A 13,801-nucleotide genomic window follows, 5' to 3' on the forward strand; every position below is an offset into this window, starting at 1 on the left:
TGGCCATTTGAAGCTGACTGCTGTTACACCAGTTTTGTAGCGCCTTGGTGTCTGTGCCCTCAGCTGAAAGTGAAAGCTTGTTTTCTTTTTTTCGTAATGTGTCATCAGCCTACAGGCCAAGTTGATATCCAAACACTGCAGTCTTTCACTTCTAATATCAAAGCTGAAACCCCCCAAAGTATCTTCTAAAGCCTCGATTATGAGATGTTCCCTTTAACAAGTAGCTTCCCGCCACCGAGTGAGACTTTTCTTCTTTTTTTTTTTACATTTTGAATCAGAAATGATCTCGCCAATCCCACCTTCATCTGAGGATTTTCTCAGACAGAAGTCCCTTGGCCAGGTCTGTTGGTCTTAATGCTCACACAGACACAGGCTGTTCCCGCCGCCGCCGCCGCTCGCTCTAACACAGATTGGAGTTTAAGCAGCTTTCAAGGAAATCATGGCGACTGAGCGATGGCTCCTCCTCAGCTCTCCTGGCAGTTATCAAAAGTAATAACCGCAGGAGCTGTTTTTGCGTGTGTGTTTTTTACCCTGAAAAGGATTTTGATTGAGTGTTTACTTCTCTCTTGGTTTGTGATTCTGTTGACACAACTGCAACAAACTCTTCTTTAATTGTCTAAGGAAGAAATGGAAGAAACTGTGTGTCAGGGTTTCTACAGGCAGCAGCAAGTCAAATATAACGCTTTTGGATGCCATTTTAATGCCTTGGGTAGCACTTTATAGTAACTACTGCTACTACTACACCTTATTTAGCCTTAATAGATGATGAGTTAACACTTAATTTATCATGAACAATACATTAGTTAAGTGACTAACAACTAATAATTACCATTTAATGCCTAACTCATTATGAATAGTTTTTCCACATATTTCACTTTCATTGTTGAAGGTCCTATATCTTGCAAAATTGACTTTTTGGAGCTTTTAGCCATGTTGTTATGCTATTTCCTTATCAAAAACACCCCCAGAGTGCTTCATTCACGCAGTTCTCAGCAATCCTCCTGAATCCTGCTCTCTGAGCAGCTGCTCCGCCCTCTGCTGGAAAACCACTGACTTGTGACACTCTGATGTATTTTACACCATAGTGTCAAACAGGAAGTGCCCGATGTGTGTAATGTAATGCCTTATGGTCTGATTTCAATTCATAAAACAGCTTTTAACTGCATCGTGAAGTAGCTTCAGTTATTGCTGTGATATTTATGTTTCGTTTACTGCTAATGGGTTTACTGCTAACCCTAACCCAATGTATCACATGAATACCTATAGTTTACTTTCGACTGGCTAAAATAACATGATACAGATCCTTTAAGTAGTTATTAAGTGTTAGTCACACTTGACTAATGAATTGTTCATGATGAATCAAGTGTTAACTTATCATTTATTAAGTAATAAACAAGCGGTAGTTATTAAAAAGTGTTACCCACAACAAATGATTATTTAATTTATACCAATGCCACAAAGATCAAAATGTCTGAGTATTTAGGAATATTCGACCTTTAATGTAACTGAACTTGCCAGATTACCGCTGCCCCCTCGCTATAACATTATGTCCATGTGTTCCTCCTTCCCTCAGTGAGTTTTTCGGACTGCGGCGCGGGGCCGGTGTGGCTGGAGGCAGGAGACGGCGGTGACTTCAGGGTGAGCCAGGACGGCGCGGTGTACGCTCTCCGGCGCCTCCCCCTGGACGGGCTGAGCAAACACACGCTGGTGGTCTACGCTCGAGACCTGCAGTCCAAACGGGTGTGGAAGACCAGGGTGCACCTCGTCAAGAGCAGGGGCTACGGAGAGAAGCCGCCGCCCGCACAGGTAACTATAGCAACGCAGGGGATTTAAGAAGATTTCTTTCATTGTACGGACTGGAAAACAAACAATTTAGTTCTTTCTAAAAGCATGAGAAATATGATTAACCTTTGCCGAGGAGTAAAGCTCCAAAATATCCTTACATTATTGGTATCACAAAGGAAGTGGAAGGCCCAGGACACGCTGGAGGGACTATGTCTCTGAGCTGGCCTGGTGTCGCCTCGGGGTCCCTCCAGAACAGATGGAAGAGGTGAGCGTGGATCAGGAAGTGTCTTATAGCAGAAGAAAATGGATGGATGGAACCAAGTTAGGTTGTGTAATAGGCATATCGATAGAAGCTAAAATTGTTGCTTGCTTGTTTACACATGTTTTGCAAATGCATCCTTGAACAGAAACACATGGTAACTTGAAGCCCATATTTCCAAATTTTATATAGTATTTATATTGACTTCCTTGGTTTGCTACATTCAAAATAAGCTACACATTTGAGGCTAAAACCAGCACCAAACAAGGATTAAGATCAGACACGTCAGGGGAAAACATAGAACTTTCGCACAGTGGTCAATGTTGAAATTTGTAGCTATAGTTTTCTCCCATAACATCTTAGTTTTAAAGTCAGAGATTTCCAGGAAATCATTAGAACATCACACCAAACATTTCCCATGCTTATCCGTTCACAAATGTTTGCATGTTTGGTATCCACATGTCGTATATAAGGTGGTCGAGATGACGTCGTAATCCAAATATGGTCTTTCTGGAAGCGACAAAAAGGCAGAGATACACACACACACAAACACACACACACACACACACACACAAACACACACGTTTGTACTGCTATCTTAGTGAGGACACTCATAGACATCATAATGGTTTACCTAGACCCTAAGCCCCTAACTCTAACCTTAAAGGGACTATACAGAGTTTAAAAATGTTAAAATGATGTATTTTCCTCCCTCTACATGTTCCAGCCATGTCCTAATGTGTAGAATGAGCCCAGACCTGTTCACCACAACTGCCTCTAAAATCCTGCACTGTCACTCAAAAAGGTGTCACTTCGGCCCGAATTGCCGTCATGCACAAGCTTAAAGGTGCAGTTACACATATGGCCTGAGGTGGCAGTAGTGAGTATAAAATGGCCAATTTGCACCCAGCCCCTTTAATCCTAACCCAAATCTAATCCCAATTCTAACCCTGTCCCTAAAGCCACATCTTGACCTTCAAACAGTCCGAAAATGAACTCACTCTGTTGGTTAAAAACTCAAACCGATCCTCACAATGTCGTAATTACAAGAACACACACACACACATACACAGAGAATCTTGTACTGCTATCTTAGTGAGGACACTCATAGACATTATGTATTATCCAGACCTAACCCTAAGGTTATGGCCCCTAACCCTAACCTTAATGCTAACCCCAATATAAACCCAATTCTAACCCTAAAACCACATCTTGACCCTCAAACAGTCCTTCAAATAAGTGAGGACCACCTAAAATGTCCTCACTTTCCAAAAAACTCAAACTGGTCCTCACAATGCCGTAATTACAAGAACACAGACACACACACAGACATTTTAGGTTGTATTTTCTCAAAATTAGGTTTCCCCTCCATTCTCGCAACAACAACAATCTCCACTTTATTGCTCCTACAGCCTCCAAACTTTCCAGGCTTGTACTTAAGAACATTTTGAAAGGTTTTTCAGAGGAATTTCTTTAATATGTAATTCCTAGCCTCATGTATTGAATTTTCAACCCCAAGGCAAAGTGTTTGTAGTTTCCCTCACTAATAACTAGCTTATTCAAAAACAAGATCCAAATCCCCTTTGAACAATATATCCACAAAATAAAACTATACATTTAAACCTGGCTCAATCCAGCCATTATTCAGCTTCAGTGTCTCGCCTTAATCTCTTTGCAAATTGCCCTGTAAATGCTCTCCTTCTTCAAGCTTTTGTCTAATAAATGTAAGGTGTAAAGGCGTGCCAATCCGCTGATCGACTCCTTTGCGAGTCCCCGGCTTTTGCCCAAAGCAGCTGGATGAGTAGGAGTCTCATCCAGATGTCTTGAACCGAGCGTGTTGTTTGTCCCACCAGCTCATGCCAGCACATTTCCCGGCGCCATAAAAGCTCCCCCCCAAAAATCCGCCGTTTCCCCCCGAGGGCTCGACGACAGAGCGATCTGCTCTCTGTGGTCTCTGTCCGCTGCCTGTGGAGCCCCCATTCAGACACATCAGACAGTCACCTGAGAGGGCTTTGTAGAGTGTCTATTCAACACAAAAAGCCCCAGTGATGCCACCACACTCCCCTCTCCCCCCCCCCTCCTCTTCTTCCTACAGTTTGTGAATATGCGTATACAAAAAAATCACAGCTCTGGTCGCTGCGGGCGGCTCGGCTCGGGCCATGTGCTGATTGCAGAGACGGGAAAAAAAAAAAAGCCAGTCGATGCGCCATCTGTTCCGGCTTGTTTCATGTACGACGGCGATAATAAGCCCCGCTGCATGTTTGGAGACCAGACACCGGCTTCGATTGGCTGTTTCCGAGGACCCAAAATAGCCCGGTGCCACACTGTAAATTGTGATTAGTAAACCTTACTCAAAAAAATTGCAGACACAAATTGCCACAATTTAATTGAGTAACAGTAGCTACCACTAGAACAATTAAAGCATACTCTCAATCATCAATGAAACCTTACTCTTTATGAAGTAAAGTTTACTCTCTATCATCCATGAAACCTTACTCTTTATGAAGTAAAGTTTACTCTCTATCATCAATGAAACCTTACTCTTTATGAAGTAAAGTTTACTCTCTATCATTAATGAAACCTTACTCTTTATGAAGTAAAGTTTACTCTCTATCATTAATGAAACCTTACTCTTTATGAAGTAAAGTTTACTCTCAATCATTAATGAAACCTTACTCTTTATGAAGTAAAGTTTACTCTCTATCATTAATGAAACCTTACTCTTTATGAAGTAAAGTTTACTCTCTATCATTAATGAAACCTTACTCTTTATGAAGTAAAGTTTACTCTCTATCATTAATGAAACCTTACTCTTTATGAAGTAAAGTTTACTCTCTATCATCAATGAAACCTTACTCTTTATGAAGTAAAGTTTACTCTCTATCATTAATGAAACCTTACTCTTTATGAAGTAAAGTTTACTCTCAATCATTAATGAAACCTTACTCTTGGTGATAGTATTGTACAATGTATATCCTAAAAACTTTAATACCCGATATTTCTGCATGTGTAATAAAACAAGTTGTTAGAACAAAAGTGCATTTATTTATTTTTTGCAATGAACAATGCAAGTATACAGTAGCACAGTGAAAACTTTGCCCAAATATAAAATCTTGTATAAAAACTAATTGGAAGAAAAAAAAAAAAGCAAAACAAAATTTTAAAAAAGTGTCATAAAACTGTGAAATGTGAAAAAACCTGGACCATGACCTTAAACACTGAAACTTGAAGTACCGCAAGAAAACTATGCTAACAAATAGTTCTTTAGGGTCAACAGTTTGGACGGTAGACTTTGTTTTCCTAATCCAAGCATCACGGACTGAATGCACTTGAAGGTGTTGTGCATCGATTTAGGATAGTCCAAGTGTAAAACGTAGGTAAGAGCAAAAAAAAGACAAAATGCCCGTGGAAGGTCACTGATGTTGTTTAAAACAACGTTTCCCTCAATGACGACCACATTAGTTTTACTTGTTTGGTGGAAGGTCTCGGCGTTGCTGGTAGAACCACCAAAGTCATCTTCATCTACTGTGAGCACACCCATAACGACCGTCGCCACCGTCTCATCCATTGATGTTTTCTGAAAGGGATAAAAGGATATATTAGCTTTGTTCTTGCGTACACATAGTTGATTTCATTTGTTTGTTCAATTAGAACTAATTTGCTCCAACTTGAACAACTAAACAGATTACTTGCAAAAAATATTGCTTCGTTGCAACTTTAAGCTCAAACTTGTCTGGATTTTTTTTTTTTTTTTAGACCAATGCATTACTTCATGGCAGCCCACCATAGTCTCGTTTGTCTGACGTGGTTTAAAGTCAGACAGACAGGGAACAGCAACAATCATTATAGCAGCAGCATGATATAGACTTTGCTTTGAGCGCTGTTGAGATTTGCTCCAATCAGTTTTGTAGGTTTTAGCTTTCAACTGATGCGTTAATCTGGCCTACAGGCTGTAACATTTTAGACTTTGGTAGAACTGAACTGGAGAAAATGCGTTCGGTTAAAGCGGGGTTAAAAGCCAAATTCTTAACCCCCTCATTTTTGTCTCTATTTCACACTTTGTTCAACCTTTTAGATTTGGGTAAAGAGACAGAGGCAGAGACAGAGCGAGAGGCAGAGAGAGAGAGAGAGCGAGAGACAGAGAGAGGCAGAGAGAGCGAGAGGCAGAGAGAGCGAGAGGCAGAGAGAGAGAGGCAGAGAGAGAGAGAGGCAGAGAGAGAGAGACAGAGAGGCAGAGAGAGAGAGGCAGAGAGAGCGAGAGGCAGAGAGAGAGAGGCAGAGAGAGAGAGGCAGAGAGCGAGAGGCAGAGAGAGAGCGAGAGGCAGAGAGAGAGCGAGAGGCAGAGAGGCAGAGAGCGAGAGGCAGAGAGGCAGAGAGCGAGAGGCAGAGACAGAGCGAGAGGCAGAGACAGAGAGGCAGCGAGAGCGAGAGGCAGAGACAGAGAGGCAGAGAGAGCGATTCATTTGATAAAAACATAAACCCGCACTCACAGCAGTTGTCTTGAAGAACTGGCTGGGGTCATCACCAAGAACTACTGCCAAGCCTTTGATGACGACGCTCCGTTGCTCACTTACATCACTGGCCTAAATTTTGAAATAAAAATTATTTGTACTATATATGTATATGATTCGAGTGCTATTAACAAATTATTTACCAGATAATCTCTCTGCAGCAACATTGACAGCTTCTGTCCAACTGCACCGGTCTTTGTTTTGTAGAGTTTTATCAGTTTCTGACTATGTTGGTCGATGGCTTCAAAAAAGTCACCCTCAACATTTTTGCTGGTGATTCTCCCAAATTCAGCAAATACCTAGAACACACAAACGTTAAAATGTAAAATTATAATCCATCATAATGACTGCATCATATGAACTTACTTGTCGTTCTGTGAAGAGCGCTGGCCATCTCTCTAACATGTCTTTGAGTGGTGGTGCATTCTTCACAATCTCTTGTCGTCGGAACGAAAATGTCTGTTCCATAAGACTTGAAATCCTACTGAGGTTTTGGCTTCTTTTTGACATTTCTGCGGATATTGATACTCTTGCATGTTCCATGCTTGGAAGGTCCTCTCCCTCTGGCAAGTTGGGCAAATAATTTATTTCCCCTCTTTTGGGACGTTTCACATTTTTGCTGGAGACTTCCCCTTCAGGAAAACTTTTGCTTCTTCTTTTTCCATTTATGGTCACATCCTCGAAACCTACTTCCCTCAGCTTTTTCCGTTGGTAACTCATCCTAAATTTCAGTTTACTTTTCCAGTTCATCCATCCTGGAGGTGAAGGTTCTGTCAGACATGGGTGCTTGCTGATAAGAGCTTTGGCCACACCTTCAAAGTGCTCGTCATCAGGGTATGCCTTGAAAGTGTAGATCTCCTCAGCTAACCTTTCTATGATGTTGTGCTTCACATCCCATGTTAGTATCAAGCGTGTTCCATTTTTGAGATACTGAAGAACTCCTTGTCTTAATCGGTATCCAATATCAATGGAGAAGTTTGGTATGTCAAAGAACTCAGGCCACTCTTTATCTCTCAGTGTTAAAGATGATGAGGACGACGAGGAAGCACTTGACAAAATCAGTGTGTCTGCACAACTTGATTCACTGCATGCACTTGGTGATGTTGGAGAAGACACAGAGGAAAGTTCCAGACATACTAAAGGGATAACTTTTAGTGTTGCTTTGTTTTGAGGCAAGTCATTGATGTTTTCCAAATTGCAAAGAGCACTAAAATCTGCATCCTCATATTGCACTTTGAAGTCGTATGGCAGATTAAGTTGCCCTCTTAGTTGGTCTTTTAAGCCATCAAGTGTCACAGGCCTCTCTTGTAGTACAAGTTTCCTGGGGAGTAGAGTCCTGTCAGTAACATGTATAGAAAAAAAATAACAATTCAAGCCCCTTGATTTTTCAGGCTTATCAGTAATTTGATCACTTTCGCTTGGTATCTATATTTGTGTGGGGGTTAGACTTGGGAGGACCTCAGCTGGGCTATGACTGGGCTTCAAAGTTTAAGGTGCAATTGAGACTAGACTCAGGCTGGGGGTTGTTTTTAGGGACAAAATAGGGTTTATTGGAATGTGGAATATTTTTATTTACTCTGGAACTCTGATTCTTTCAATCCATCTTTTGACAAAAACAGGTTAATTGGACCCCAGAACTAACCCAAAACTAACTCATGGCAACATTTGGTCTTTGCACTGTTTCTCTGTGCGGCTAAAAGGGCTTTTTATCCATGTAGAACTGTAGTGTTACTGCAATACCATGGAAGTGCCGATCCGCGGCAAAAAGACAAAAAAAGAAGGTAGGGTGGAATAAGGTGAAAAGTGTTAACTGTTGGGATGCGTGGATGCACTAAAGCATCGATACCCCGATGTGATTAATTAATCTTGACCCCAGTGTCCACAATTTGGTTCATTTTGGCTATGCAAACACTGGCAAAAAATTCCACGCCTATCAAAACGGGACTGTCGTACAAAATTACCCAAATACCTTATATCGTCATCATTGACAATGACTCGCAGCATCACTCCCATAGCCATTGTTTATTTCCCTGAAAAAAAAAAAAGGAAATATATGTTACCTATTTATTTGCATAATATGAAATGCTTCAGTGTAATATAGGTTTTTCCTCGAACTGTGTACAGAGAGAGGGGGAATGCATCATTAAGTTCATTCAACTCTGTCACGGTCAGGTCTGGCAGTCGGCTGTGACAAAGCTCATATGCCCGAAGATGCTCATCGTACCATGATGTGGTGTTTCGGCAGACAAAGACAACACTAGTGTTAATGATCAAAATCTTGTCAATTTGTCTAAAATCTGGCAGTCTAAAACAGAGAATATGAACATAAATAGCTTATATTTAGATTGTTCTGAGAAACATTAAAAAAATAAAAGCTCAATACCGAAATCAATGACAAAGTGTTTTTGAGACACGATTAAAAAGGATCAAGGATCAGGATTCTTGTGCCCATTTTACAAAGTGCATTTGAAACACATCATCGCACTGGAAAGGCTTTTCTTTTCATGCTTCGTCACATTTATCAATATAGCGGTGATCTACATGTACATTTTCTAAAGAATGATGGGCACTCCCTTTCTCAACTCAGATTCAGAAGACTTCACTTCACCCAGAAGAGCAATTAATTTGCATCTTCCCAGCCAAACATTTGTCCATGTCATGAATACAGTACATAGAAGAATACGCCTAACACATACAAATAAATAAAATAAGTCAGCAAGATAACCCAAACTTGGAGCCATAATTGATCTAAGACGACACATTAATGATTAAAATGAGACTTATATAACAGCTTCCTTCCGTTTGATCTGCAGTTTAACAATTTGTAAAACGAAATTGTGCGCAAATAAATGTAGCTCTTCACTTTCACCCGTTTCAATTCACAGGACGCTCCTACATCTAGAGTTACACTTCTGCGTTTTAACAATCCACATGGGCTTGCATCATGAGAACAACATACGAAGTAGCTACTAAATTATCCATTTTATTCTGTGAAGAGGCAAGAAGGGAAAAATAAACGGTAGGCCTACTTCGCTATGGGTTAAGCTAATTTTAAGGAACCGCAGTCAGAATAAAAATGCTGCGACGCTCATCTGCAGGCGAAAGCAAGCTTCCATTATCAGCCCGGAAAGTACCGCGGAGAGCTGAGCATATGACACTCGGTTTATTTCATTATCTAGGCTTCGCCCCGGTTAAACAACTACGCGACTCTCGTTACCCCGGGATTCCACATCATCCACCTGTGCGCTCAGCTCCACTCCCCCCGACTTGGCTGCGAGATCAACGCCCACTGTCTACGCTTCAGTCCGCCCCGGTCCTCTCCGCCAGTGCTCCAGCTCCACGAGGAGCACGCGCACAAAGCAACGACTTTGAGAAATAAACCTCCCAATCAAATAATAAACTATTTATGAGCATGCGAGCTATACCGCGTTTAAGCATGAAGCCAGTGCCCCTCATGCGCGGGGGAGAGGCAGAAAAAAGTTACGTGAAGCAACAGAAGCTTCATCGCGTCGTGTGATTGTTTTTGTGATATCAAACTCCGCAGAGGCAACTATCGAGGTCACTTTGTGTGAAATAGTGACATTTTTGTTAAAATAAAGTCCGCTTGGAGGGTGTTTACTTTGAAAATACGGATATTGTTGTCGTTCTCTTTCCCGTTTGGTGCGATCTGAACTGTGGAGCTTGATCCGGCCCGAGCCGGGACACAGACGGACCTGAAAATAGGATGGTTGATCCGTATTTTTATCGTGGCGAGGCGGAGGCCACTCGGAGCGGAGTGGACGATGTGAACTGTTTCTGAACGTTCAACATAGCAACGCATTTGCTGCGGAGGACTGGGCGAAGTGGAGCGGGGCGAGCACGGAGAATGTGGAAGCACCTCACATGAATGCCACCGCCACACGGTTAAAAAAAAGTGATCTAATGTACACATAGCGTGGCAGATGCTGCCTATTGCAAAATAACATCCAGTTTCAGACAAATTGAAAGCGGCGCACTCGCTACAGTCAGACGGAGGCAAGTAACAGGTAGCCCGGGGAGAGAGGCAGCAGCCCGGAGGAGAATGTGGAACTACTCGTTGTATAAACAAGCGTGTGTTCAGTTCGCCCATACAAAAAAATAATTTTCATTTTAACATTGATAAAATGTCTAAAGTTATGAACACATTTGAATTTTTTTTTTTAAATAGGCACATTGTGGGAAAACCGTATGCCACAGGCCTACATAACCACTGATAGACACTAAATACACATTACACCTGACAGAAGTAGTTAAAATATGCACATCGTTTAAAAAGCGAAAGTTAGAAAATTAAAAACAAGAAAGATTTACTTACCAAGCAGACACATTCAAGTCCTCCACTCCATGTGCTCTGAAGATCATGGCCGCTAAGACAGGAAGTGATTAGAGGCGCCATGTGGTGTAAAACTGAACTGCGCATGTCACTTACACTTACTCAAAGAATATAAGCATTGTTTTGTTTATATGCTTACGTAAAATACTGACTTTACACTCATAATTTAAGTTGTGGTTGATGCAGAAACACAATAAAGAATAACAGTACAATACTCAGTAAGTGCAATTTGATCATATCATGTAAAACTCTGTTTTTGACATGAATGTATGGGTTACTTGTGGTGAGTAGGTAAACAGAACACTTGGGGAAAAATAAAGTAAACTATTATCAATTCACTTATGTAAGGTTGGTATTAACATTTACAGTGCATATGCTTCGCCATAGCGCGTTGAGGAGACAAGGGGAGGGCGATACTGACCAACAAAAAAAATGGCAGCGTTTTGGGATGGACATACAGTGTGCAATCTGGCAATAAATGAAATATAAATATACAAGGGAGCGTCTTGATTTGGCTGGGTTCAGGTTCTGGGTTGAGAAGCAGTTGGGGGTAAATGTACTGTGTTACAAAAGTAAAGAGTTCTTTTTTCAGTAGCTTAGTAGTCCAGCCATTCCCAAAGTCAGGAACATCACAGCCCCCTTATCAATCCGAAATTCTCTCAGCCCCCCGATAATTATAATTTACACCATTCAAAGGATTTTTTTTATGGTCACATTTAATCTCTTAACTCCCACCTGAACCGAGCACATTTTTTTTTGTTTCGCTTTTACCCCAGTCCAAAAGCTTCTGGAAAAAAGCTGTGAAAATAGCAACAAAACTGAGACGAAAACAATGATGGAAATGTGACAAAAAAGTGACAAAACGTTGACCAAAAAGTGACGAAAAATTGATGAAAAAGTGGCAAAAATGTCACAAAAATGTCACAAGAAATTGACAAAAAAAAATGTCAAAAATGTGATAAAAAATGACAAAAAAAATGACAAAAATATGACAAAATGCTACAAAGAAATGACAAAAATGTGATAAAGTTTGACAAAAAATGACAAAATAATGACAAAAATGTGATTAAAAAATTGATGACAAAAATGTGACAAAAAATGACAAAAAAGTTACAAAAAGTTACAAAAATGAGTTGAATACCCAACCAAAAAATGATGGAAAAAAATCTGATGACGTGAGGAAAAAGATCCTCTCGGTTCAGGCGGGAGTTAAGAGGTTAAAGGCTGCAATCCGGTGTGGCTTGTTTACATGCATGAGACCCATGTATGTTCATTAACATGCACTGTCCCATCAAAAAAAACAATAAATAAAAAATAAAAAAACGTCTAGCAATGACTGGAGGCTCAATACTGGGTTAGCATAGCACATTTGAGCAAATATATATATATATGTATATACTGTATGATTCTTGCTATATATCACTTTACATCACTGTTATCATTGGGGGTATAATATAGCCTGGGGGGGTATGAAATAGCCTAGGCCATAATATACCCGGTTTATCAAATGGCCTAGGTCCCTTTAACCCCGGGTATAGTCCGGATCGGGGGTGTGCTCTGGCCTGTTTCACTGGATCCCACTTTAGTCGATACCATTTAAGTAACTCGAGTTACAAGTGCAAAAATGGTTTGTATCGATGTACAAATGGAAAAATGCCAACCCCCCCCCACACACACACATAAAATGCAGCACCAAATCAAGTTGGACACTGGTGTATAAGCAGGCATAAGCAGAATTGTAGCCCCCCCCCGATATTTTTTTTAATCAATGTTAATGCCATTGATAGTTTCTCTTATTGATACGGTTCATTAAAAATAGGCTATAAATTATAATATGAAAAGAAATGACCTATTTTGACATAAACTTCCTCAAAGCATTTTTATAAAGCTAATGTAGAATGGTTATTAAATTAACGGGATTTAAAGTTATTTCAGTGGCAGACACTATTTTTATGAACGAGGGTCGAAGGATATTCTCAGCCCTTCAGCGTCATGGTTTCTGAATGATGTGAGCGAGCGCGCAAAAGCACATGTTTCAGCTCGTGCGCTTTGTTTTGGTTCTTAATAACGTAGCAGCTGCACGTATAAGCGTATATGAAGAGGACAGATTCAAACGGGCTTTTTACAAAGTGTAGCACGGATCCTAAAACAGCGCAGACGTTTGGGATGGTGCGTGTGATGCGTGTATCTGCAGGCGTGTATTTGCAGCAGCTCCGTGCCTGCAGGTTTACAGTATAAAGAGGCTGCGGTGCAAAGCGGATCAATAAGAGGCGTAGTTAATGAAGGAGTCGGACGGTTCTGATGGATTACTCATCAGAACCGGTTCTCCTTGTAGATATACTCGGTGCTGCTCCAGTGGGACAAAAGAGCCACTACAAGGAGGCTGAAGAGCCGCATGCGGCTCCGGAGCCGCGGGTTGCGGACCCCCGTGATAGGCCCTTGAATACGGTAGGCCCCTGGGCTTCAGCCCCTGCTAGCCCATTGGTTAAGGCGGCCCGTATAAGATCTGCAGGTGTTTATAGCTAACGTTTTCCAAACTACACAGACAATGAGAGAATGGGCGAAGCGAAAAAGGACATCTCTGACTGCACTTGAGCTCAGTGGCATCATTACAATTTTCACTTTATATTTTGCCAAAAATAACACACTGGACTCTATGTCACACTGGACTCTACGCTTTCATTCTCCTCCCACATAAACAACACTATCTGCCCAGCCTTCTTCCAGCTCCCCCAGTGTTAATTTTGACAACATATTTTAATTTGGTTTTAGTCTTAGTCTTTGACTAAAATGTAATTGAATTTTAGTTGAGATTTAGTCAAAAAAATCTTTTCAATGTTAGTCTAGTTTTAGTCGACTACATTTTAAACTAATTTCGTCGACTTTGCATTTATA

The 13,801-nt window shown here is 41.0% G+C and overlaps 1 protein-coding gene and 1 long non-coding RNA gene across 2 annotated transcripts in view; one reads left to right on the plus strand and one right to left on the minus strand.

Annotated features, from left to right (window-relative positions):
- Positions 1-13,801, plus strand: part of LOC306976800 (cadherin-2-like) — a 194,241-nt gene that overhangs the window by 83,684 nt on the left and 96,756 nt on the right. The window contains exon 3 of the mRNA XM_079574881.1: positions 1,574-1,806. Within this exon, the coding sequence (XP_079431007.1) occupies positions 1,574-1,806 (233 nt within the window). The remainder of the gene's footprint in view (positions 1-1,573; positions 1,807-13,801) is intronic.
- Positions 6,540-6,966, minus strand: LOC306976903. Its single transcript, XR_013793786.1, has 3 exons — positions 6,922-6,966; positions 6,699-6,854; positions 6,540-6,627 (listed from the first exon to the last, which is right to left on the minus strand). It is a non-coding gene; the product is annotated as an uncharacterized lncRNA (long non-coding RNA).

This window comes from Gobius niger (genome assembly GCF_951799975.1).
Source record: "Gobius niger genome assembly, chromosome: 17".
Lineage (NCBI taxonomy): Eukaryota > Metazoa > Chordata > Actinopteri > Gobiiformes > Gobiidae > Gobius > Gobius niger.